Below are 27,053 nucleotides of genomic sequence, written 5' to 3' on the forward strand. Positions count from 1 at the left end.
GCTTCCTTGACTCCTCTCTCAAACCATCTGTCTTCTCTGTCCAGAATGTGGACATTACTGTCCTCAAAAGAGTGTCCCTTCTCCTTGAGATGTAGGTGCACTGCTGAGTTTGACCTGAAGAGGTGGCTCTCCTATGTTGTGCCATGCGCTTGTGGAGCTGTTGTTTAGTCTCTCCTATAAAGAGGTCTTTGCTGCACTGCATACACAACACCACCCAGTTTGTGTTCGGGTGTTTAATCCTTGAACCAGTCTCTGTCTGAGGGTGTTCTTTGTTTTATTTAAATTAGTTGTTTAAACTCAGCTCAATGAGGCCTATAAGCTGTAAGGGACTGTAGGTAATATGTCTGTATTACGACTTAAAATCAGCAAAGATGTTCTGAGTCTAAGTGAGAAGAGCACAGGCAGAGTTCAGTCTAAATGAACAGAACAGGAGCTTAAACCTCCTCTACATCCCTGTGAGCAGGATGAAGGCGTCCTCTTGTGTTAGTTTTCAGATTTCAGCTGTGAACCTGCAGGACGACATGAGAAAAGAGAGATTTAAACATCTGTAATATCACACTGTGTCAGTTTGTTCACAGGACTCACAACCTGTAACACTGATGCTGCTTTCAGGGAACTTCTTCCTGTTATTGTTTCTTTTTTTGTGAACTTTAACTTTATCAATAAGTGGCAGACCAAACAGCGCAGTCACCTCTCCATCTGTGGTCTCCAAACCCGACTGAAACTGAGGAGTCTGCTGGAAACTCCACTTTACTCTGACCCGCTCCACCCAAACTCGTACCTGTGACGATCCTTAAACAATACGTGGAACAGAACAATGAGAGTTAAACAGTTCTCAGCCCCACCACAAAACCTTTTCATTCATTTAGATGAAATCATCCTTTCTTCATCATATTCTCATTAATGATCAGAGCTGAGTCAGATTTCTTTGAAAAGTCCATCGCTGACAGCAGCAGAATGTGACTAAATATACTGAACATAATTGCAATGTTTTCAGTATTTTTAGCTTGTGCTACTTTCTATTTGTGCTCCACCACATTCAGAGACTCTGTTGTACCTTTTAGTCCACTACATTCATCTGATAACTTCAGCAGATTCAGACTAATACTAAAAAACATCAGAAAGAACAGAATCAGATCATAGAATATGATGTAAGATCACACACATCACCTTTAATCATTCCATAACACGTTATTCCAAAGTGTGACATTCTGCCTCATTTATTCTATTTTTTACATTCAAATATGTTTTCATATGAATGTTTTGTAGTTTGAGTAAAATCAAAAGTAAATCTACAGTTTTTACCTGAAACAAAATCTCTGTGGTTCTGATTCTGTAACTTATGTCCAAGAATTCTTCTTCCACTTCTTGTCTCTGAGAACAAATGACATCTCCTGTAATGACTGACATCATATAATATTGTTACATTTAGCTTTGATTTGAATCACTTTGAAGTTTCATGTCGTTCTTTTTGTTTTCTGAGTTTCTTCCAACATCTCAGAACACGTTCAGAAACAAGTTTGAAGCGTTTGTGAGCAAACAGGTGAAACCCAGAATATGATCCTGAACCAAAGCAACTCTTCCAGCCACAGATGGGTTTCAACAAATATCTCTGAAACAAAGCAGTTACTTGTTGCCGCCGTGTGTTGCCACCATGAGGGATGCTGGTGGTGTGACAGCCTCACTCCCATTTTCACAGAAACACAATTCATGATCAGGATGAATCCACAATTTATTATTTCCAGAAAAACATCCAGAATCAGAACATTTAGTTTCTGGGTTACCAAGTAGATCATTACTGAGAGTTTTCAAAGCAGCAGCAACATTTGATCTCTGAAACAGATCAAAGTAAGTTTAACTGCAGAATTATTTTCACATTTACAAAGTGATGAGATGTGAAAAGAATCTGTGATAAAGGAAGGTCTGCTGATTTCTCTGTTTGGCTCCATGAAGTGGAAGAGAAACAACAACATACAAACACATCAACACAAGGATTCAACTAACATTCAGAGCTCAGAGAAGTTTAGATTTTCATGTGGAGAAATCTTTCTGTGAATAAAACTCAGCATTAGCAGCGATATCCTCCATGGCTGCACAAACAGGAAAAAGCAGCAAATAAACAACAGAACAGCAGCGCAGAGACATCACAGCAATGAACTCTCAGCAACAAACTGACTGAATACCTTTATTTCACTTCACACAGCTCAGCTGTGGCTCCAGTCCATCCAATCCTAACTCCAGCATAGAGCGGCTGAGTGAATGTGGTCTGGACTCTGTGGAGGAGAGTCATGGCTTCAGAGACGCTGTAGAAGGACAGAACACCTGCTCTGTGATCCAGGTACACTCCTACTCTGGAGGACTGAGGACCTGAGATGGAGGCTTTCATCTTGTTGGACCAAAATTCAAAACTGTTTTGGTAACATTTTAATGCCCAAGATTTGTCATTACGTCCAAATCCACATTCATTCCCTGTTCTGCTGATGTTCTTGTATGCGACTGCTACATCAGCTCCTCCCCCTCTCCTCTCCACCTCCCAGTAACAGCGTCCAGTCAGACTCTCTCTGCTCAGGACCTGACACCATTCCGTGAATCTGTCTGGATGAGCAGAATAAGACTGAGGTTGTCTCATTACTGTCACTTTTCTGTTCCCCTCTGACACTAACAGATATGTGTTTGCTGTGTTTGGATCCAGTGTGATGTCACATGAATATTTTAAGAAGGCAGCTCTGCTCTTTGGCTCTGGTTCTGGTTCTGGCAGTAAAACATCCACTTCAGTGACTGTCAGTGAGCTGTTTGTCCATTTCTCTCTCAGAATGTCCTGTAGTTTCTCTCTGAGCTCTGATGCAGCTGCTGTCACATCCTCAAAGTACCTCAGAGGACGGGTATTGATGCTGGATGAGTGTGTGGACTCACTGAGTGCTGACAGTGAGGGGTAGTTGTGTAGAAACTGGTTGTGATCGTCTGTGTGTGAGAGCTGCTTCAGCTCAGCATCTTTCCTCTTCAGCTCAGTGATCTCCTGCTCCAGCTTCTCCTGAAGCTCTTTGACTCGACTCACTTCAGTTTGCTGCTGGGATCTGAGCTGCTGCTTCACATCAGAGCTTCTTTTGTGGATGAGACGGATCAGCTCGGTGAAGATGTTCTCACTGTCCTCCACTGTTTTATCAGCAGACTGATTGATGGCCTCCACTTCCTGTTGAAGCAGCTTCACATCTTTCTCTCTGTCCTGGATTCTCTGCTGGATTTGTTGTCGACTCCCCTCCAGCTCTCTCTGCCTCTCAGTCCTTTCTGCTGCAGCTGACACTGTGTCGTGGCCTTTATGATCATCCACAGGGCAGAGATAACAGATAGACTTCTGATCAGTACGGCAGATCATCTTCATCACCTCATCATGACGACAGCAGATGTTCTCCTGGAGGCTCTTGGAGGGCTCCACCAGCTTGTGTTTCTTGAATGGAGTCACATCATAGTGAGGCTGAAGGTGTTTCTCACAGTAAGAGGCCAGACAGAATAAACAGGACTTGATGGCTTTCAGTTTTCTTCCAGAGCAGAAATCACAGGCCACATCTTCAGGTCCAGCATGGCAGAGATCAGCAGGAGCAGCTTGGAGTCCAGTCTTCTTCAGCTGCTTCACTAAATCAGCTAACATGGTGCTTTTCTCCAGGACAGGCCTCGGTGTGAAAGTTTTCCTGCATTGAGGGCATCTGTGAATTCCCTTCTTATTCTTTCCATTCCAGTAGCCTTTAATACAGTTCATGCAGTAGCTGTGTCCACAGGGAATAGTCACCGGATGCTTCAGTAGATCCAGACAGATCGAACAAGAGAAGGTTTCCAGGTCCAGTTTAACCCTTTTCTGAGCCATTTCCTCCATTTGGCAGAGCAGTGTGTGACTCTCAGAGCAGAAACACCGTCTGTGCTGTGATACAAAACTAATCCCACCTCCTTTTGTTGCAGCTGATCAGCTGATCTTCACTTAAGAGCTCCTCTACTATCACACAATGGTTTCAAACATCCTCCCACCTTCAGATCAGTTTGGGGAGGGAACAAGAGAACAGTGCTGGTTTCACCTCAGTCCAGGCAGGACTGTTCAAGGGGTTGTTGAATTCTTATTTGTTCTCTGTTGAAGGGAAAGATAAATTCATCAACCTTCCACTTAAAGCTCAACATAAAGAAAATTGGTTTCTCTGAATCTATCAGATCAACATTGTCCGATACTTTTAGCAGGCAGCTGTACAGGAAATGTAAATGTTGCTGTTTCTTAGTATTTTCATGCTTTTCATTTATATTTATATAATCAGCCCTGTTCTGATGCAGCTTAAAATTCATAAATCATGATCTTCTGCTGAAATGCTCACCTGAATCTTCAGACTGATGCATTCAAGTGCGTGACGTGAAACATGAGCTCTCATACGGCTGTTGGACTTCAGAAGAGGTAAAAACCTGCAGAGTTGAGCTGCCTGAAAACTAAAGTTGACCCCTAACCTGCAAACTTTCTGTACTCCTGGCTGGCTGGACCAGAGTCCAGAGAAGAGCCAAATATTAGCTCTTAACTCACATGTAGATATTACCGATTAAAGGTTTCTTAAGACTGCATCAGACATGTTTGATCATAATCTATCTATCAAGCTCTGTATGCTGACTGGTGTCTTCAGGCTGAGTCTGATAGAAACCCTCTTTGTCTCTTTGTCTCTGTGAAGAAAAGAAGCTGCATCTTAAGATGGAGTTCCTGTGGTGTTTTGTCCACTCTTGTCCACACTGAAAACACAAACAGCATAAAACAGCAGAATGACTTCTTTTCCAGCCTTTTTCAGTTGGCAGGAAACAACAAAACGCTTCACAGCAAACATCTGTTCAGAAGTGAGAAAACCCAGCTGAGCAGATCAGTGATTTCTGTGCGGCTCAGATAACATTTCATGTTAGGCTGCAGTCTGAGGTGCTGATAAAGGCTTTATTTTATGATCATGCTGTTATGCAGCTAAGTCTATATACATCCTGGTCAGTGAGGGGATTTAAACTGAGGAGGCAGGATTACTTTTACCTCTGATGAGCTCTGTTATTAAGCGGAGAAAAGCATCATTTTTATCTGGACAGAGGGATGAACGTGAGAGAAAAAGTGGCTTTAATATATTAACCTGAAATAACGTGACTGTACTCTGACAACATCACGGTCCATCTGATGCCCCCAAAACCCTGAACTCTAAACCACTGCAGGGATTTCTGTACATCTATAATGGAGGAGTGGGAGATCCTGTCAGAACTTCTATCTGTGATGAGCATCTGAAGCAGAAGATGTTTCACAGCTCAGATGGTTGAGGTCTGAAATGTAACCTGTGTGGGGACAGGCAAAGGTGTAGAAGACAAAAAGTGGAGGCTCCAGATGGTGATAGAAGATAACGACTCTGTTTCTTTCAACTGAGGCTTCAGACAGATCCCAAACTGACCTCTGACCTCAAGACTCCTGCATGATAATAACATCCATGCAACCAAAGACCTGAAGAAGTTGCACTGATCTGAAAGACAAAAGGACGGTGATGTTACCATCCATCCCCCATGATTTCAGACATTAACTCAACCCCAAACTTGGACAAACTCCTTCACCACAGTAATGACTCTACATCCTGATGAGGGACATTAAAAACAAACGTTTCTAACAATTTCTATCTAAACTATAAATGATTGGAGGGATTTTTCAACAGTGACAGTTAAGGAGTGTCATCAGGTGAATGAGATCAGCTCAGGAATGAAAACACAGTTTACACTAAATACACTCTGTCGTTTACACAATTCAATTCAATTCAATTCAATTCAATTCAATTTTATTTATATAGCGCCAGATTACAACAATTGTCATCTCAAGGCATTTAAGTAATATAGTCCAATTCAAGCTAATTGGAATTCAATTCAATTCACAAGCCTCAGTGAAAATAAATACAATTATTATTCAGAATATCTTGGTGGTTTACATTGTTGCACATATTTTCAACACAGTCATCATGTGCTATGAAAAGCTGAATGTCAGAAATAAACTGAAATGATGGAGAATATTCATAAGAGCAACTGGACTTCTTTTTTGATCTTGAAGACGTTGAATTTTGATGGGACAGCAGCTTCCTCTTTGGTTTTTGTAGAGAAGTACAGTAGAACAACCGGATTTAACCGAGTACTAACCAGGCCCCCTGCTTAACTTCCAAGATCGGACGTGTTCAGGGTGGTGTGGCCATAAGCAAAAGTCACTGTAACAAATATATAGTATATAGCTGCTGGAACCATATGTTTCTTCTAGTTTTTCACATAATTGGCTTGAGAGGCTGATGCTGATCCTGCACATGTTCTTCTCTCTCGTGTTGGTTCTCTGCAGCTGAAAGTGAGACTCTCAGATAACTTTGTGTCTGTCGACCTCTTCTGTTCCCTGTGTGCAGTTTTGTGTTCAGCGTCACACAGAGAAACCGAGGCTGCTTAGTTAGATGAAATCATCACAAATTGCTCATTTTTAAACAGTTACATTATCTTGAAGAAGTCAGAACACAATAACAGATGTTGTTTCAGCATCTATAAAAAGCTGATTTGTGACTGATTATCTCGCTTACGGCCACACCACCCTGAACACGCCCGATCTCGTCCGATCTCGGAAGCTAAGCAGGGTCGGGCCTGGTTAGTACTTGGATGGGAGACCGCCTGGGAATACCAGGTGCTGTAAGCTTTTTACACCTGCAGGAGGCGCTGCTGCTCACTCAACACGGACAGCTTCTTGACATACTTCACATCAGGAAGGAAATCACTCAAATAAATTCACTTTTCAATCTTTGTCAAAGACTGGAAATGAGCGCACACACAAACCTCATTTAGGTCACTCTGTCATATCATCTTCCAGCACTGCTCAGCTCACAGTGACTTCATCTGTCTCAATTCTTCTGGATACCAAACACACACAGATATTATTGTCTCACATTAGTCTGCAGACTGTTAACAGATCTTCCTGCAGTCTGCAGATTCATCCCATTTCCTTCCTTCCTAAGAATCCCTGCTGATATCCAAGGTGCTGATCCCAGATCTGCTCAGATGTCCCAGGTTCTCCTCTGCTTTTATCCTCACACACTGAACTGTCTCCTCATCTATGTTTTAACAACCAGAACCCACTGATGTGGGCTCAGAAATAAAGTTTCCATTGTTTTCCAAACACAAATGAATACATTTCAGAAATGTACTGAGGCCAGATAGAAAAAGTGCATGTGCAGCCACTTTAAACTGTCAAATAGGATATGTTATATTTATGTTTCGTTTTAAAAAGCGGTCCGGTAAACTGGAAGCATTGATATGGATCCAATTAAGAAAGCAATCAACGAAGGGTGGTGCGGCCACAAGCAACAATGTCTGTGACAAATGTGCATTATATAGGTACTGGAATCATACAGTTAATCATACAGATCAGACGTTGCAACAAAACACATGCAGGTGGTAGAGAGAAGAGAAAAAGTTTACAGCACCTGGTATTCCCAAGCTGTCTCACATCCAAGTACTAACAAGGTCCAACCCTTCTTGGCTTCCGAGATCAGACGAGGTCGGGTATGTTCAGGGTGGTGTGGCCGTAAGTAACAATCTCTGTGACAAATTTGCATTATATAGGTACTGGAATCATACAGTTCCTCTATGTAACCAGATAATTGCCGAGAAAGGCTGATGCGTATTGGGCACATCTTCTTCCCTGACGCGATTATTCTCTCCAGCTGAAATTGAGACTCTCAGATCACTTGGTGTCTGCCAACAAAGCAGCAGCAGCTGAAGATGACCAATTTCCTCATGTGTCACAAGGTGATCAAACGTTGCAACAAAAGACATGCAGGTGGTAGAGAGAAGAGAAAAAGCTTACAGCACCTGGTATTCCCAAGCAGTCTCCCATCCAAGTACTAACCAGGCCCAACCCTTCTTGGCTTCCGAGATCAGACGAGGTCGGGTTTATTCAGGGTGGTGTGGCCGTAAGCAACAATATCTGTGAACAATGCGCATTATATAGGTACTGGAATCATACGGTTCCTCTATGTAACCAGATTATTGCCGAGAAAGGCTGATATGTAGTGGGCACATCTTCTTCCCTGTCGTGATCATTCTGTGCAGCTGAAACTGAGACTCTCAGATCACTTGGTGTCTGCCAACAAAGCAGCAGCAGCTGAAGATGACCAATTTCCTCATGTGTCACAAGGTGATCAAACGTTGCAACAAAAGACATGCAGGTGGTAGAGAGAAGAGAAAAAGCTTACAGCACCTGGTATTCCCAAGCAGTCTCCCATCCATGTACTAACCAGGCCCAACCCTGCTTGGCTTCCAAGATCAGACGAGGTCAGGTATGTTCAGGGTGGTGTGGCCGTAAGCAACGATGTCTGTGACAAATATTCATTATATAGGTACTGGAATCATACGGTTCCTCTATGTAACCAGATAATTGCTGAGAAAGGCTAACTTGTAGTGGGCACATCTTCATCCCTGATGTGATTACTACCTGTAGTTGAAACTGAGACTCTCAGATCACTTCGTGTCTGCCAACAAAGCAGCAGCAGCTGAAGATGACCAACTTCCTCATGTGTCACAGGGTGATCAGACGTTGCAACAAAAGACATGCAGGTGGTCGAGAGAAGAAAAAAAGCTTACAGCACCTGGTATTCCCAAGCAGTCTCCCATCCAAGTACTAAACAGGCCCAACACTGCTTGGCTTCCGAGATCAGACGAGGTCAGGTATGTTCAGGGTGGTGTGGCCGTAAGCAACGATGTTTGTGACAAATGTGCATTATATAGGTACTGGAATCATACAGTTCCTCTATGTAACCAGACAACTGCCGAGAAAGGCTGATAAGTAGTGGGCACATCTTCTTCCCTGTCGTGATTATTCTCTCCAGCTGAAACTGAGACTCTCAGATCACTTCGTGTCTGCCAACAAAGCAGCAGCAGCTGAAGATGACCAACTTCCTCATGTGTCACAGGGTGATCAGACATTGCAACAAAAGACATTCAGGTGGTAGAGAGAAGAGAAAAAGCTTACAGCACCTTGTATTCCAAGGCAGTCTCCCATTCAAGTACTAACCAGGCCCGACCCTGCTGAGCTTCCGAGATCTGAGGAGATCGGGCGTGTTCAGGGTGGTGTGGCCGTAAGCGAGAGAGTCAGTCACAAATCAGCTTTTTATAGGTACTGAAACAACATCCATCACTGTGTTCTGACTTCTTCAAGATAATGTAACTGTTTAAAAATGAGCAATTTGTGATGATATCATCTAACTAAGCAGCCTCGCTCTCTCTGTGTGACGCTGAACACAAAACTACACACAGGGAACAGAAGAGGTCGACAGACACTAAGTTATCTGAGAGTCTCACTTTCAGCTGCAGAGAACCAACACGAGAGAGAAGAACATGTGCAGGATCAGCATCAGCCTCTCAAGCCAATTAGGTGAAAAACTAAAAGAAACATATGGTTCCAGCAGCTATATAATATATATTTGTTACAGTGACTTTTGCTTACGGCTGTCAGAAAAATTCTCTCAAAATTAGGCTCAGAGTCGCTGGATACGATTAACACAAAACATTTATTTCTTGCAAGAAAGAGACAAGTCCGCACAACCTGTCAGGAAGCTGGCTCAGAGTTGTCTGACTAACAAAATGGTGCTATTTCTATTTATAATGTTTATGTTTGCTGGCCACACAATGTTATGGGAAAGGGACATTCAATGTTATGGGAAATGGCGCATTTCTCACTATTTAATATTATGGGAAGACGAGTTCAGACAGTCAAAACACTTTTGCTTGCTACATAGTATTATGAGAACCAAAAGACAGGAGGAGTCCTCCCCCCATCACAGACACTCTTATTCATGCAGCTTTTCTCATAGTATAACTATATAATTTTTCTAACATTCCCTCCTGTTTATACTATGAAGAAAAAGGGAAAACCCTGCATCTTGTACAATTAACATTGAATCATTTTGAACCATTAACATTGAACATTTTTCACTGTTCGCAGTGCATAGGAGCGAAAAACCCATTTGCTGTATTTACGGGAAAATTCTCCTATGGCCCCATTCTCCTCCTGGCGACCGACCGCTTAATCACTCACTCAGTATCAAAGGTCGCACTCCGAACAGTTGATTCTAATGAATGGCGATGGACATATGTGTGATTAGCAAACACAAAATGAATACACAAACAAAAAATGAAAATAAGAATAATGAATAATAAATGAATGCAATTAATAAATAATATGAAATGGATATTAAATGGAAAAATTAATCAAATGAAAAATAATAACAAATGAAAATCAAGAATAGTCAAACAATATTAATAATAATACAATGCAGTTTATTCAGTCCACTCTGCAATCGTCTGCTTCTGGCCTAACATCAGTCCGGCTGGGTCTGGAACTGCTAAGCTATCTTGGAAGGAGAGGTTACTAGCACTTCACCTCCAGGAAGAGGTCTTTACCACCTCTTATTCCCTAACTAATCCTCTTTTAGGACACATCAGGATATAATTCAGCCATACTGTGGTTGGAGGCTGTAGATTGTTAGACGTTACTTGGTGGAATGAACTCTTCAAATCAGCTTTTCATTCAGTTGGGGTGGAGCGCTTAGCTTCGCCGTCCACCCTTTTGTTCCACCATCATCTTGGCATGATGGGAATTCCAGAATTCCAGAAACCTGGTCAGTTACCTGACTTTGAGTCCTGTAGTGGTTCTGCTGCTGATGCAGTTCATTTAACCTGTGGACAAATGTTAGCAGGAAAAAGCAACATATCATCTTTACAATGCTCTACATTCAGGAATTGTCTTTTAATAGGTCCAATTCCCATGTTCATTGGTCTTTCATATGAACGCAAAAATAATCATTAAAGAAATCATTGAGAATTCACTCAGGGTCATTCAAAGTACTTTAAATGTTATTTGTATCATCATCTCCATCATCCATGTGTCTCTCGTTGTCATCATCTCCCTCTACCTGTTGATACATTATGCTGGTAAGGATGGTTTCAATCAGTCTTTGGGACAGTCCTCTCAAGCATGTGATACAACATCAAGCACAGGTGGCTACTATGGCTCTTACAATAGACAGAGACCATCATGTCAGTGAAGGGGTCGTTGATTTTCTATCAGCTCTGCAGAGAGTGATGCGAGTCCCTCTTTGTGATTCTGCCATCTGCGGAAGTATTGTTAGGAATAAAGGAACAGGAAAAAGTTCCAAACATTTTAATTGTTCAGCCATGCCTTGTGGATGTAATTTATCCAATAAACATTTTTATTTATTGTTGCCCACCAGAAAAGAAAAGATTCAAAGTCTGTAGTTACTTGATTTCTAGCTTTAAATTCATCTGGGACTCAGAATTCCAATGCTATCTAGGTACACTCTGTTGTCAAATGAACCTCCAGACGCAGTTGAACGCTTGAGACATTGCAGCTTCTCACCCAAGGCCTTAAAGTCCCCCACAGGGAACAGACGGAAAGGCATCAGTAGTTGGGCTATTGTGCAGCTGCCAGTTAGGCAGAAGGACGGACCTCAGTTTCATATCCCCACACAGCCACCAGAGGTCTGCTCTCATGGAAGTCTGGTTCCGAAACCAAGATGCTGAGTAGTTACCTGCGTCCTGAGTGACAATAGATGGATTCGTGACAATTATCTGACATGAGTGTACCCACATTCTTACCTGTACCCCTGTGGATGAAACATATATAATTACCCTTATAAGCCAACGCTGAGGGCAGTACATCTCTTTTCTTAACTGCTGGGAACAACAAAGAGAGAGTTTTACATTGCTCTGTGTTAGGTACAAAAGATTCATTATGCAATTGTAATGCAATTGTAATGCTTCATTTCTAAATTTATGTTCTGGCTTTTGCACATTCAATACAATTAGATTGGTTATTTTGTCATGCTGTATACATTCTAACAAAATTCCAACTGATACACCGACGATTCTTCAGAAATTTTGTATTAACATACATTTCACATATGTACTTTTCAGAATACACATGGGCTTTTTGGTTGTCTTTACATAAAATAATTGAGCATAAGTCAATGTCAGCCACCCCATCTATTCCTGCAACAAAAAATAGGTTGACAAGTTGTCTGTTGGACCGGAGGGACCTCCTATCTCTGTGGTCAGTCTGTGTCTGTGTGATTCATTGTAATGCATTATCTTTTAGTTTTTTATTAATCTGTGCTTAATTCCATAGAATTAGCAATACGATAATAAGAATAATGATTAACAATACACAGCTGGTTCATTTTAACCTACAAAATCCTGGTAATCTGAATAGATGCCACGGCTGCTGTCTGTCTGTCCCTGTCTTATTTTAGCCACACCCTCTATTCTTGTTTTAGCCGTGGTTTTCTTCACTGAGGTTGAGACGAACCCCCTCCTGTTGAGAGAATTCCCCTTTGTAGTCAGACTTATGCCTCAGAGAACGGTGGTGGGTAACTAATCTTTCCCTACATCTGCAGGTCGTGGCCTTACTAGTTTACAGTGTGATGAGTGAATCCAGGATATATCAGTTTAGCTGCTGTGGTTTCTGTAAGCAGTACCTGCTATGAACCTTCCCACCGTGGGCTGGACCAGTTCTCTTTCTTTATCACTTTGATGAGGATCCAGTCTCCAGGTTTTAGAGATTCCTCCACAGGTTCACCTGGAACAGACTAGACAGAAGAGATCTCTCTACTTGTTAACATTTTCTAAGGTTTCTTCTCTTTCTTCATCATGTCCGGTGAATAGTTCTGTGGGAGTAAAAATGGTCATACATTATACATTATACAAATGGAGTTAATCCTGTGCTAGTTGGAGTAATGTGCATGTTTAGGACTACTAGTGGTAAACAGTAAACCCAATTCTTCCCAGTTTCTTCAGTCTTGACCTAATTATTCAATTGTGTCTCTCCAGCAAACTTGCTGATTGTGGATGATATGCACGGTGGTTTCTGAGATCTTTTTTTTTTAAGTTCTTCGCCATCAGGAAGATAATGTTGTTTACAAAGTGCGTCCCTGTTATCACTGTAGATTTTTTCAGAAATTCCAAATCTAGGTAACATTTAATTCACCGGTGTTGAGAGTGCATCTGCCTGTGTATATGGAAATACTTCAACTCATTTGGTAAAACATCACTTATCACCAGGGAGACCCCTTTATTTAATTCAATGAAATCCATACAAACTTGTTGAAAATGGTCCTCCGGCCTCGGGAACTGTCCTCGCCCCGGTCCTAGGCCATATGTATGGATCATATTTGGCACATATTTGACATGTTAGACAAAAATTCTTTATTATCATATTATGATATTATTATTTATTATAAATAAAACCATACACTGCAAAAACCTTGTTCATTATTGCTTCCATCCCTCCTGTAGAGACATGACGTGCTCCATGGCTCGATACTGAAGCATATTTAAACAAACTCTTTGGCAGTATAAGTTCTACATTTCATAGTAAATGGCACCTTTATTCTTCCAGATCTGTCCTTGTAAGTGTACATTTGGTTTTGCATCCATGGTCCAATTTAATGGACTAGTATATGCATCCAGTTTCTCAGAATACTCTATTCCTGGCTCCACCTTCTCCCAATCTGAGGCTTCTTCACATGCAGTCACAAACACACCTAAACGCCTCCAGTGGTCATCTGTGGGTTTGGAGAGTGACACATGGGGTGCATTCCATGATCTTAAAAACTTTCTCATGCTGTGGGAGAGTAAGCAGCTGACTGCACAACAACCCTCTTTATTCCAGTATAAGTGTTTTAACTTGGTACATGGTCTGTTTTTCTCCGAAAAAACGTTTCTCATTTGTTTAAAAGAAAAAAAATATGTACTCCCCTTGAGTATATTCGTAAGACAGTGCAGTGTAGTTCATGTGGTGACCTGAAGGTGAGCTCTCCTGAGGTGTGTTCTTTTGCCTTCTTAAGGAGAGGAAGCGTGATAGAACTGGGGCCTGTAGACACAAGATCCAAACTATACCAGTACGAAGGTGGTCTCATGCTGAATCATTGTTTGAGCGGACTTCATTTGAACTACAGTTAACCCTTTTTCTTCTGGAACTATTCTTAGCTGGAATAAATGGAGTAAAGCTCTTCCCAGCAAATTACAGGGACACAGAGTGGACAAGACAACTTGACAATCAGCACTTACCCCACTCCGTGTATCTGTTACTTTCAAGAGTTTTGATAAACGCTCAGGATGGCTCTTACCATTTGCTGATTTGACCCAAATAATTTCTTTGGATTCCTCAACTCCCGGAATGTCATCAGGATGGAATACAGTTCATGTTGCACCTGTGTCGCATAGAAAGTTACCCCCATCCCGGAAACATTCAATGTAATCTCAGGTTTGATGTCATACTGTAAGATAAGTTCAATTCCCTCTAAGTTTAACAATTTTTCTGGCTCTTCTGCTTCTATCCTGGTTACAGCTCCTGTTTTTTTCTTATTTAGTCATAACTGACTCCCAAACTCTTCCTCTATCTTACTGTTGCTCCTGCAGTCCCTCGCCCAATGCCCCCTCCTTCCACACAGCCGACATGTATCTCCTCCTGCTCTGTCTCTCCTTCTACGTCACTGCTCCTGTTGTGATCTGTGTTTTTGCTTTCCCTCATCACCTAAATAGTTGCTTCTCTCCCTTCCAATAAAAAGTTAAGTCCTTTCTTGCTTTTCTTTTTTGTTGTTAGAGCGCTCCTCTGCATGTCCTCTTTATTCCTTTATTCCATTGCTGTGCAAACACATTAAGATGACTGTTTATTGTCATGTTACAAGTCACACAAAATTACTCTCTGCATTTGACCCATCTAGTTTGGCACCTGTTGAACAAACATGCACACACCTTTCTGTTTAATTTAATTCATATTTATCTGCAGGCTTAGAAACTGCTTATAGTATTAATATATTACTCCATATATTACGCTGATTTATTGCAGCTGTCTTTAAATTTCTCTTTAAGAAAGCTATTGTTTGATATCTGACTCACATAGCATATTTCATTGCTGTGTTGTTGTTTTTTTTAAAATATATTTTATATATAAAATATAGATATATATATACTAATACTCACTTTAACCCATTCTGTGAGATAAATGCTTTAATCTCTAATGAATATGATGTCAGTTCATAAGTTTTAGGGAAGTTAGTCAATCAGAAGTAATGAAGCATTACTTAACTTAACATTAATATGTTAAATTCTCTATTTCCGGCTTATGTTTCTGATACACTTATGATTTTGTTGCAGAAGAGCTAATCTCAAATTTAGAAAATGTTTCAGTTTGGCTTGAAAACCATCTGCACCTGAAAGGTTTGACTGTCTGGTCTCAGACCTGCTTCAGGTGGAAATAATTTAAATTTATTCATTTATTTATTTATTTTTTTTTTAACTTTGTCATCTGTAAATCTCATCATGAACCTGGAGCTTTGATTTGCACCATTTTCGTTCGGCTCTCTGGCACTTCCTTTTCTGTGCCCTGACCGACTCTTCTTTTCTCACATGGTGCCCTTTGTCCACTTTTTAACCATTCTAACCTTGACAGGAGCAATGGTATCCAAAGCATTCAAAAGACTTGATGTGTAAGAGCTCCATAGATCATCATCATTATAACACAGAGTATTTTCAAAACTGATAAGGGGGGGTTTAGTCACACGCTAAGTTAGACCAAACATTTCAAGGAAAGCATTGAGTTCTTTAGCTTGCTTATTATGGGCTACATGCATGTGCAGCTTCAAGTCCCCTGTTCTGACTAAACAGTCAAAAGCAGTGCACTCAATTTAAAGAAATTCAGTAAAATCATCAATAAAATCATTCTGCGGTGAGACAAAGTATTTAAGATTGTTTTATCTCTATTTTTAAATGACACATGCTCGAATTAAGGACAAAAATATATATGTTTTATCTTGTGAGTGGGTATATTGGCCCTGAATATGGCACAAAGACCCTCCCCACTCTCGGTCTTGTCGTTTCATCTCTCAGTTAAACACATAAAATCAAGACTGTGAGATGAAAGTATCAAAAGCATTGTTAGACAGGAAAAAGTCAGAAAGCTGTTGGTATACAACTTTTCCTAGGACTTTGCCTAAGAATGGCAGGTTTGATATGGAAATGATAAAAATCTCAGCTTGTAAAACATCTTTTGCTCAGACAGTTTTTCCTGTGAAAGGAGTAAAGATTTGAAATGATCTGTTTGTTTGTCTGAGATCTTCTGAACTTTAACTCTTTAAGAGAGCTGCTAAATCTTAATACACAAACTTGTACAAATGTCTAGCTTTAATCCTTGTTTTTCTTTTTTTTTTTTTTATGAAACATGATTTTAGCACTCCCACTTAACTCCCGGTTAGCTTTAAAACAGGTATTTCCCCATACTGTCCTCTTGCAGCTAATTAATTTTCAGTGGAGTTATTTTGAGTACTACTGAATGAAACACTACTTCTGTCGTTATGTCACGAGCAACAACCAGATTCCAATGTTCACTTCAACTCAATTAGTCAGTAATACATTTTTTCTGTCGTCACCATCCGCAACATCACACGCCAGCAGCTGTTTCACTCTTATACATACATAGCAAATAAACCAACACTGCAGCCAAGCAGGAAAAAAATCACAATTTAACAAACAAATAATTCAGCAACCAGCCCTTTTAGCAAACCAACAATTCTATCACAAAGCAACATTTCAACATTGACCTATACCTTCAGCAACAATACACACACACACACCTGTTTTACTCCCATACATAGCAAATAAAACAACACTGCAGCAAAGACTTTAACAACCTTCGGAGGTTGGCAAAGATTTTAACAAACAATTCGACAAACAAACCATTTAACAACCAGCCCCTTTTTACAAACAAACAATCTTATCACAAAGCAACAATTCAACAATAACCTATCCTTTCAGCAACAATACACACAAACACACTTGTTTTTCCCCCCTACATACATAGCAAATAAAACAACACTGCAGCAAAGACTTTAGCAACCTTCGGAGGTTGGCAAAGACTTTAACAAACAATTCGACAAACAAACAATTTAACAATCAGGCTATTTAACAAACAAACGATTAGACGTATAACACTAACAAAAACTAACATGGATTTAAAACTTGCGATCTTTCATCGCAAACTCTCTTAAGAAAGATTCCGTTTCTAACGCGCGGCGCGGAGTTATTTATTCCTGTAATCTTCTCACACAGACTATGGACTAATCTTTTCTGACTGCATTTTTGTTGTTCTTGGTTAATCCCACCACTACACACGGTTACCAGTTAAAAGGTTGACCTTTTCTGACCGTTTCATATGTGGGTTATCCAACACAACATACAGTCCCCAGTTAAAAGGCTTTTTTCCTTTGCATCACCTTTTCTGACTGCTATTATGTTTTCATGGGTTAATCCTATACACAGTTACCAGTTAAAAAGCTGACCTTTTCTGACTGCTTTTATGGCTAATCCAACACAACCTACACACAGTTACCAGTTAAAAGGCTGACCTTTTCTGACTGCTATTAGGTTTTCATGGGTTAATCCTATACACAGTTACCAGTTAAAAAGCTGACTTTTTCTGACTGCTTCTTTTATGGATTAATCCAGCACAATTTACACACAGTTACCAGTTAAAAAGATGACCTTTTCTGACCGCTAATTAGGTTTTTATGGGTTAATCCTATACACAGTTACCAGTTAAAAGGATGACCTTTTCTGACTGCTTCTTTTATGGGTTAATCCAACACAACCTACATACGGTTACCAGTTAAAAGGCTTACTTTTTCTGACTGCTTCATTTGTGAGTGATCCAACATAACTTTTACACAGTTACCAGTTAAAAGGCTTCTTTACTAGGTTGCATTCGAAATAGTAATATTCTTAGGAAAATAGCAACGACTCAATCTATTTAAAAGCCTCCAATTACCATCAATTGCTAGTTAATTAATCAAAATTTTCCCTAATAATCACACTATTTCCAACCAACAATAGTAACACAAAGGGTTCCTTACCATAAATCCACTGGTAAGTTAAACAACGAAGAATCCAGCGAGTCTGTCCACTGATTCAAAAATAGATTCTGTCACCTTTCCTCCAGCCAGTGGCAGCCGGCCTCTATCAGAAACTGTGCTGAGAGGACTTCAGTTAGGAATCCTGGACTCCCCCGTGCACGGTTTCAGCTCCGATTCTGGAAGGGGGAAAGGACTTAGAATCCGGCTCGAAGGACCATTATGTTAGAAAAATTCTCTGTAAAATTAGGCTCAGAGTCGCTGGATACGATTAATTAACACAAAACATTTATTTCTTGCAAGAAAGAGACAAGTCCGCACAAATCCACACAACCTGTCGGGAAGACCGCTCAGAGTTGTCTCCCGACAAAATGGTGCTCCAGTTATTTATGTTGCTTATGCTTGCTGATCAAACAATGTTATGAGAAAAGGCGCTTTTCTCACCATTCATTATTATGGGTAGGAACATTCAATGTTATGGGGAAAGGTGCTTCTCTCCCCATTTCTTGTTATGGGAAGGAACATAAGAGGTGCTTCTCACCAGTTAATATTATGGGAAAGTCTAGTACCAGAGTCAAAACACTTTTGCTTGAATCATAGAAGGTGAACAGATGGAGTGACTCTTCTGTCATAGTATAACTATATAATTTTTCCAACACACACACACTCATACAGCACGTCTTAAGATACACATAACTACGTGCTTTTTCTAATCATTCATACACACATTCATACCCCCAATGATACACTGGGGGAGCAACGTGGGGTTCAGTGTCTTGCCCAAGGACGCTTCGACATGTATCCTAGGGAAGCCAGAGTCGAACCACCGACTCTTCCTCCTGAGCTACAGCCGCCCCCCTTACACGGTGCGAGCGAAATTTGGACATTGTTTTTGCCAACGGCTTCGACAGTTTATCTGTTAAAGAAGTTAAAAACAACCAACCGACCAACACAGGGACACAGAAGATACAAGAAAAAGACATTCTGCCCCGTAAAGATGATGTCCTCATCAAAAGGTCTGAACAACAGAGTTCATGCTACCTCTGCTGTAGACAAGTTGGAGGACTGAGATGTAAATATGCCTTAACAATCTGTAAATATTCTGTAATAACTCACTGTACATATAGAAATGATATGTACATAGTAATTGTAAATAGTTTTATATTTTTATAAATGTGATTTTTTTCATGTTCAAAACAACTTTACTGCTGTGTAAAATATCCTATTTGACTTACTGCTGTGCTGTGGTTCACTTCAGTTGATTGAAATTGTTTTTAAATTTTATACAAAGATTTGAATCAAGTTTTAAATTGTCGTGCTTTGATGTCAGCAGCTTAGTATAATAAAACGTTTGAATTTTCATTCTTAGCCAGGTTTAATGACACTTTGTATTACACTGTAGTTTATTTTAAAGTTCCCAATTTCATGCACTTTGTTCAATAAAACTGCTGCTATAAGCATGAAGCATTAGTTCTGTATTATAATTTAATGTTTTTGTGATTGTTGAAGATTTGGAACACAGATGCAGACATAAGGTAAGATAAGGTTGAGGTAGATGGTAAGGGATCAGGAGTTAGAGGGGTTAAAGAACAAGTTTAACTCAGTGGCCTCCTTCCATTCCCTGGCCACTCTTTTTTTCATGGCCACCGATGGTTCTCAGACCACTCCACACCTCCCTCATGTTGTTTTGTTGGAGTTTGCTCTCCAACTTTCTCCAACTAAGCACATGTAAAACAATATTACATCATTTTGCACATGTAAACAGATCAGAATCGGCTTCAGAAATATTTAACTACTTTTAACAAGCCTTCAACCATCCTTAAATATATAAATTGTTCTGTAAAAAGCATAAATGGCATTGATGAAAAAAGATCACTCACAAATATGCTTTAAATCAAATTAATTATACTTTATTGATTGTTGGTAGCAAACAGTACAGTAGCAAGTGAATAAATGACATCAATTGCGTTTCATGTGGCAAGACAAGTTTATTTGTAGAGCACAATTTGTACACAAGGCAATTTAAAGTGCTTTACAGCTACATAAAATCACAAGCAGGCAAATAAAATAATTCCATAAAACAAAAAAATAATCAATCAATTGAATGAAAAGTGAAGAGAGTCATATACACAGCTAAATAGAACTGTTTTCAGCCTGGATTTAAACATAGTCAGAGCTGAGACCTGTCTCACATCTTCTGGAAGACTGTTCCAGATTTTAGGAGCATAAAACTAAAACGCAGCCTCACCTTGTTTAGTCCTGACTCTGGGCACCAGCAGGAGACCTCTCCCTGAGGTTCTCAAGAGTCCCAGCTGGTTCATATGGCTCTAACATGTCAGAGATGTACTTTGGCACTAGACCATGAAGAGACTTGTACACAAGCAGAGCTGTTTTAAAGTCTATTCTCTGAGCGACAGGAAGCCAGAGCAGAGACCTGAACACTGGACTAATGTGGTTGTATTTCCTGGTTCTAGTCAGGACTCGAGCAGCAGCGTTTTGGAAGTACTGCAGCTGTCTTGAAGCCTGTTTAGAGCCCAGTGAGCAGGCTGTTACAGTAGTCCAACCTGCTGGAGACAAATACATGGATTAGTCTTTCTAAGTCTGGTTTAGACACTATTCCTTTGATTCTGGCCGTGTTTTTTAGATGGTAAAAAGCTGCTGATGTTATTGATTTAATGTGGCTGTTAGAGTCTCAAGGTGACCAATAACACTTTCTCTTTGTTTCTGTGGGCCACAGACAATGATTTCAGTTTTGTCTGGAGAAAATTGTTTTGCATCCACACACTGATCTGTTCGATGCAGTGACACAATGTATCTACAGGCCCGTGTTCTCCTGCCGTCAGTGACACGTAGGTCTGAGTGTCATCTGCATAGTTGTGGTAGGACATATTATAGCTGTGTATTAGCTGGCCTGATGGGAGCATGTACATATTGAACAATAGGCGTTACAGGATCGACCACTGTGCTCATACAATCATAATTATGATACTGTCATATTCCCAGGTAGCTTAAAAAGGTATAATATCAAGTACCTTATTCAAAGCTGTGGAATGTAAGTTTCTGGAAGGACAGACAGTCAATATTTTCATGATTTTTTATGAAACTCTTTAGAAAACTAATTCATTATAGAGAATTCATTGAGGTGCTATCATATTTGTTATAGTGTGAGACTCAAAATACCCATTTTCTGTTAAACAATCAATAAATAAGGTACAATTACACATAATCTTGACCGTAGACAATCTGCCAATTACATTCATCAATAATTGCACTACGAACCAGCTCACCCCCTCACAGAGACCATAACTTGCCAGTGGTGCAACAGCTGGTTCAAATCCTGCCTGTTATCTTCAGGATAACTTTACAATGAATGGAACAAAAATATTTCAATGCCGAAGTGGAATGAATGAATAAAGGTACTTCTATTAAATGGAACAAACTATCCATCCTTCCATTTGCTTTACATGGTTTCAGGGGGACTGGAGCCTATCTGTCACATAAACTCATCAACATTTGAATCCAATAACAAGTCTGAAACTTAATGAAAAACGGCAGACCCAAATGAACGCTGACATGATATAGGCTATGTCAAATTCAAAAGCAGTCCCTGTTTCTCTTTTTGGAACTTTTTCTTTCTCAGGACAAAAATAAATGTATGAGGATCAAAGCCAACAATGACCTGGGACATCTCAGCAGATCCAGGATCAGCAACATGGAGACTGAGAGCCAAGAACAAACAGAGGTCAACATAACAAACTGTTTAACAATGACAATGACGTAGAAGATATACAAAAAAATGCATGTGTATATATGACTCTACTGTGAATTTACACCCTCTTTTCTATTATAAACAGGAGAGATATGTTAAAAAAAAATCATGAAGTTATACTATGACAAAAAGGAAGTACCACGTGTGAGATGCTGCAGGGTCAAGAGACACTGTGTGCTGAGAGTCCTCCTATCTATCTTATTTCAACTTCTGTCTAATCCTTGTTTGACTGAATGTCGCATAACCTTGTGTGGCCAGTGATCTCGTAGGATGGATGGATGACTTTATTGATCCCTTTGGGAGGTTGCCTCTAAGAAATTGAAATCTCCATCTCACTCAGGCTCAGCACTGTTATATACAGAAATGTACAGAAAAAACAAAGTGGATACTAAATAGCGATAGCATCATTGTTTTTTTTTTTTTTAACTCAGACAAATCTGTGTCAGCTTCTTGATATGTCATGCAGACTCCTTGCAGTGAGAATAAATGTTTGGTATTGTCTCCAGCGACCCTGAGCCTCATTTTGAGAGAATTTTCTTGACACCAACACAACAGACATTTGACATAGTTTCACAGCTTGAAGTTGAGCCTCGTGCCCTTTTAGTGTTGGAACAGCCGTAACTTTCAGCTTTAGTCATGACAATCAAACAAAAAATGTCTAAGTCTTTGGGAAAGATTAGCACAAAGATTAGAACCAAACACAATTTTTTTAAAATATCTCTGTAGCAAGAACATGAGAAAACGCATGAGAAATGTTGACATCTAACCTTTAATAAAATGCAGAACAATGAAATACAAACAAGTGTAAAGCTAGACTTTACATCAAACTGAAATGATATATTGCTTCGAAAGATGTTGTATGTTTACAAACATACCCACAGCTGGTGCAAAGCTACTTTGTGAATTTTAACTTTAAACAAAACACATATGTTCAGTATAATAGAATAAAACATGTATCTACTTTCAAAAAGATTGCATTTTCAATTCAATTCAGTTTTATTCATATAGTACCAAATTAAAACAATGTCATCTCAAGGCACAGATATTGTTCTGAATATCAATTCACAACTGATGCCATATTTATCTTGAACGGTGGGAGATCTGTCCATAGTTCCCAACTATCCCAACAAATTATAAAGCACTTTCAATGATTCTTCAAACATGTGCTACCCACAGAACATTCAGAACAAAAGTCCTGACAAGAGAAGGTGGTAATCCAAAAAGAAGATTTTTAATCTGAACAACGGAAATTCTTCTGATTGGTAGTTCCTGTTGCTGCTCCCAGGGTTTCTTATCTGCCGTAAAATATATTGTTGATTTAAACCAATAATTTATCCACAGTGTGAGTACGTTGGTGTGTCTTTAGACTAGATAATCGAGCAAAATCTGCTCCACACTGACCACAGCTGTAAGGTTTCTCTCCTGTGTGAGTACGTTGGTGTTTCTTAAGATCGGAAGATGTAGTGAATGCTGTTCCACACTGACCACAGCTGTAAGGTTTCTCTCCTGTGTGAATACGTTGGTGTTTCTTAAGATCGGAAGATGTAGTGAAAGCTGCTCCACACTGACCACAGCTGTAAGGTTTCTCTCCTGTGTGAATACGTTGGTGTTGCTTAAGATTGGAAGATGTAGTGAAAGCTGCCCCACACTGACCACAGCTGTAAGGTTTCTCTCCTGTGTGAATACGTTGGTGTTTCTTAAGATCGGAAGATGTAGTGAAAGCTGCTCCACACTGACCACAGCTGTAAGGTTTCTCTCCTGTGTGAATACGTTGGTGTGTCTTTAGATTAGATGATCGAGCAAAACCTGCCCCACACTGACCACAGCTGTAAGGTTTCTCTCCTGTGTGAACACGTTGATGTGTCTTAAGACAGGAAGATGTAGCAAAACCTGTTCCACACTGACCACAGCTGTAAGGTTTCTCTCCTGTGTGAACACGTTGATGTGTCTTAAGACAGGAAGATGTAGCAAAACCTGTTCCACACTGACCACAGCTGTAAGGTTTCTCTCCTGTGTGAATACGCTGGTGTTTCTTTAGGTTAGATAATTGAGTGAAAGCTGCCCAACACTGACCACAACTGTAAGGTTTCTCTCCTGTGTGAATACGTTGGTGTGTCTTTAGACTGGATAATCGAGCAAAACCTGCTCCACACTGACCACAGCTGTAAGGTTTCTCTCCTGTGTGAATACGTTGGTGTATCTTAAGATGGGAAGATGTTGTGAATGCTGCTCCACACTGACTACAGCTGTATGGTTTCTCTCCTGTGTGAATACGTTGGTGTGTCTTAAGCTCGAAATATGTAATGAATGCTGCTCCACACTGACTACAGCTGTATGGTTTCTCTCCTGTGTGAATACGCTGGTGTTTCTTTAGGTTAGATAATTGAGTGAAAGCTGCTCCACACTGACCACAGCTGTATGGTTTCTTTCCAGTGTGAAGCCTCTGATGATACCTCAGATGTGATGATCTTTTGAAAACTTTCCCACAGTGTTTACAGGAGTGACATCTGGAGCCCTCTTGGGCTATATGTTTCTGCAATGACAGAGAGGAAGAAGGATTAGATCCTTCTGAAGTTCACACAAAAGATTTCTCTAAGCTAACCAACATATTCTAACTGGACGTGTATAGACCGAGCCACAGGTCTCAATATCTCAGATCAAACGTGCTGAGATGCTGAGAGTGTGTTTATAAGTGCCCTCAGCTGTCAACACTGTGCTCTGATGTGTTCTACACACGTTCAGGTTTTTAAGCAGTAAACTTGCTTTTTGCTCTTTCACTAATTATTTTTTGTCATGATGAAATTCTGAAAAGGAACTTGTGCTACAATATTTCTAAATATTTTCTAAATGATACGACACTCGTCCTCATGTCTTTAATATCCTCCACACTGACCTGAAGCCCGGTGGAACCAGAGGATGAGCCGACTCTGTTCTTGGTGGAGGGGTTTGGATCCTGGTTCTGCCGCTCCATTCTGGTCTTGGTCCTCCGACTGATGGACTCTGTCTGCAAATGTCAGTACATACAATAAGATCCAGCTGTGGCGTGCAGCATGTTAAACCACACCCACTTTTCTTCTTCTCTTGAAAAACTTTGTGGACAGTTTTTAACCATCTAGTCACATTTCATTAAACTTATTACTGTGGTTTTTATTTAAATCCCTGAGAACTTTAAAATGGTTCTTAAAAGACCCACTAAGGTCACAATTCAAAATATTTGGAGCTTTCTTTTAATCAAATTCAGAAAAAAATTAATAATATACTCTGTAGAACGACACCCACTGTGTGAAATATCCCATGAATCTCATTTGAGTCAGTGTAACATGATCAACTTAAATCTTTTTACTACATTAAGACAATTATACTGTTTGAGGAAAGGGTCCCAATATCATCCCAAAGACTGAAGTGCAGATTTTCTCTGTTTCTAAATTTGTTCTCATTTCCAGAAGCTGTCATGGATCCAGAAAAGTAACAGAGTAATCTCAGATTTGTCACAGGTTAAACTCTGAAGCCCACGGTTCAGCTCTCAGGGAGCTTCAGTCTGGACTGAGGCTTGAAACTGAGAAGATGTGATGTTTCAGTGGGGGAATGATCTAGTTCTGTGTGGCTAACAGCACGTCAGCAGGAGCTGTCTGACTGATCTGAGACACTCCGAAGAACAACATGAAGTGGACCATTCTGAGGCTGTCATTTAAATATAAAGGAGTGTTTTTCTGGCATCAGAAGTGCTCGTCCAGTGATTCATTCCAGAAAGCTGCTTTAGTGAAACCTAAAGTTTGAGATGAAGGAAATTCTCAGACCCTTAAAACTCTGAAATGTTTTTCAACCCAAATAACCTACAGTCTCCTTTATTTTGATTCTGAAATTATCTTAACTGGTGAACTTACATGTCCAGTTAAAGAGTAAAAAGTGATCTTGTGTTGTGGTCAGATCAGAGTATCAGCTCCTAAAAGTTGCACAGATCCTCCTAATAAAGATCATTTTAGCTCCATTTTAACTCCAGATGTTGGCAGGTGGACTTTATGAGTAAAGACATGTACAACCTTTTTATCATGTGGTCAGTCCTTTTTGATACGTGGATAAAAGAAAATATTGGATATGTAAAGGAAACTGAATAATGAAACTTTCATGAGACACTTCTGAAGAGGACAGTCAGACTGTCTTTTAATGGGCTTCCGAGTGTAAATCTGAGAAATCAGACACTGATACTGAACTGTATATTTCTACTGCTCCTGTGATACTTTCCTGGATCACTGACAAATCTATATTATAATGCTATAACTCCTCTTCAAACAACATAAACTCTTAATGTAATTGAAGCATTTATATTGACCATAATTAAATCCCATTTTAAGATTTTAAACACTAAAACACATTAAACACATCATATCAAATGTTTTCACTCCACAGTTTTATCAAAAAGCCAAATGATACCCAGATAAGCTCGGAAAGAACAATTCTAAATTTTACATTGATCATCAAGTTTTTTTAATTTTTTAAAACTACAGAAAAAAGTTTAGAAAACTGCAGCTTTAGTGGAAAATGTGTTTAACACACAGCTAAAAGGATAAAGCTCCATTTTATTTGTCCATCTGGCCGGCTTATTGAAATCTATAGTTGATGTTGTGTTTCTGGTTTCTGCTTTGAGTACAACGGTTAGCAGAGCATTAGCATTAGCATTAGCAGGACATGCTAACTGTGAATAGCAGCCAGGTTATTTGAACTTTTTTACTCTTTAGTACATGTTCTGACTGCCCGTGTCCAGGTGCAGGAATCAAACCAATGACACAAAGCACTTTGAAGACATTTCTGCAAATGTTTGACTGCTACATGTATTCTTTTCTGGACTCACCTGCATGCAGCTTCCTGTAGTGATGTTCCGAAATGTGCTGAGGCTTCGAAACGTGTGTGGAATAATGGAGGAGACGGTTTACTTCATTTAGGGGAGGAGCCGAAAAGGATGACGTCCACAACCTCACCACCCGTACCAACCACATGACTGCTTCCGTAAATGCTTCAGATTTTGTCAGATTTATATGCCAAGCATAGAAACCCCTCAGTCTCCATTTAAAATGTGTTTTTTTTTTTTATGGAGAGTTGCGGTCAGTTCACTCTTTGAGTTTTGATAGTTTGGATACTCGAGTTTGGATAGCGTTAATGTAATTTGGAGATAGTTTGGGGAGTTAAGTGAGAGAGAGAGATAGTTTTGAGATTAGGGAGAGTGAGGAGAGAACGATAGGTAAGAGGATGGAGCCACTTAGGAAGAAGAAGATTTCCCCCGTGTTTGATTTGATATGTGCTATAAAGGT

The 27,053-nt window shown here is 40.0% G+C and overlaps 3 protein-coding genes, 2 non-coding genes and 4 pseudogenes across 5 annotated transcripts in view; 1 reads left to right on the top strand and 8 right to left on the bottom strand.

Annotated features, from left to right (window-relative positions):
- Window positions 1-27,053, bottom strand: part of LOC140291809 (NLR family CARD domain-containing protein 3-like) — a 562,338-nt gene that overhangs the window by 129,219 nt on the left and 406,066 nt on the right. The gene's annotated exons all lie outside the window — the stretch shown is intronic.
- On the bottom strand, window positions 2,088-3,946 carry LOC140291980 (tripartite motif-containing protein 16-like). The gene has a single exon (XM_072379454.1). It carries the CDS (start codon window positions 3,866-3,868, stop codon window positions 2,186-2,188), a length of 1,683 nt encoding a protein of 560 aa, XP_072235555.1. The 5' UTR covers window positions 3,869-3,946; the 3' UTR covers window positions 2,088-2,185.
- Window positions 6,579-6,697, top strand: LOC140319923 (5S ribosomal RNA). Its single transcript, XR_011917989.1, has one exon. It is a non-coding gene; the product is annotated as a 5S ribosomal RNA (ribosomal RNA).
- LOC140296670 (5S ribosomal RNA) lies at window positions 7,470-7,588 on the bottom strand (annotated as a pseudogene).
- LOC140298316 (5S ribosomal RNA) lies at window positions 7,858-7,976 on the bottom strand. Its single transcript, XR_011913974.1, has one exon. It is a non-coding gene; the product is annotated as a 5S ribosomal RNA (ribosomal RNA).
- On the bottom strand, window positions 8,246-8,364 carry LOC140300827 (5S ribosomal RNA; annotated as a pseudogene).
- Window positions 8,634-8,752, bottom strand: LOC140300229 (5S ribosomal RNA; annotated as a pseudogene).
- Window positions 9,022-9,140, bottom strand: LOC140304378 (5S ribosomal RNA; annotated as a pseudogene).
- LOC140295664 (uncharacterized) lies at window positions 23,066-24,718 on the bottom strand. Its single transcript, XM_072379673.1, has 2 exons — window positions 24,641-24,718; window positions 23,066-24,280 (listed from the first exon to the last, which is right to left on the bottom strand). Exons 1-2 carry the CDS (start codon window positions 24,716-24,718, stop codon window positions 23,066-23,068), a joined length of 1,293 nt encoding a protein of 430 aa, XP_072235774.1.

Source organism: Leuresthes tenuis, unplaced genomic scaffold, assembly GCF_036924035.1.
Source record: "Leuresthes tenuis unplaced genomic scaffold, fLeuTen1.0.hap1 SCAF_1, whole genome shotgun sequence".
Classification (NCBI taxonomy): Eukaryota; Metazoa; Chordata; class Actinopteri; order Atheriniformes; family Atherinopsidae; genus Leuresthes; species Leuresthes tenuis.

What these genes read in the sequence shown, in the direction of transcription:
- LOC140295664 (XM_072379673.1), bottom strand. Translation starts at nt 24,718, where the DNA reads ATGGAGCGGCAGAACCAGGATCCAAACCCCTCCACCAAGAACAGAGTC. An exon ending in CTGGTTCCACCGGGCTTCAG is followed by an intron (nt 24,281 to 24,640) that starts GTCAGTGTGGAG and finishes CTGTCATTGCAG; the next exon opens with AAACATATAGCCCAAGAGGG.
- LOC140291980 (XM_072379454.1), bottom strand. Translation starts at nt 3,868, where the DNA reads ATGGAGGAAATGGCTCAGAAAAGGGTTAAACTGGACCTGGAAACCTTC.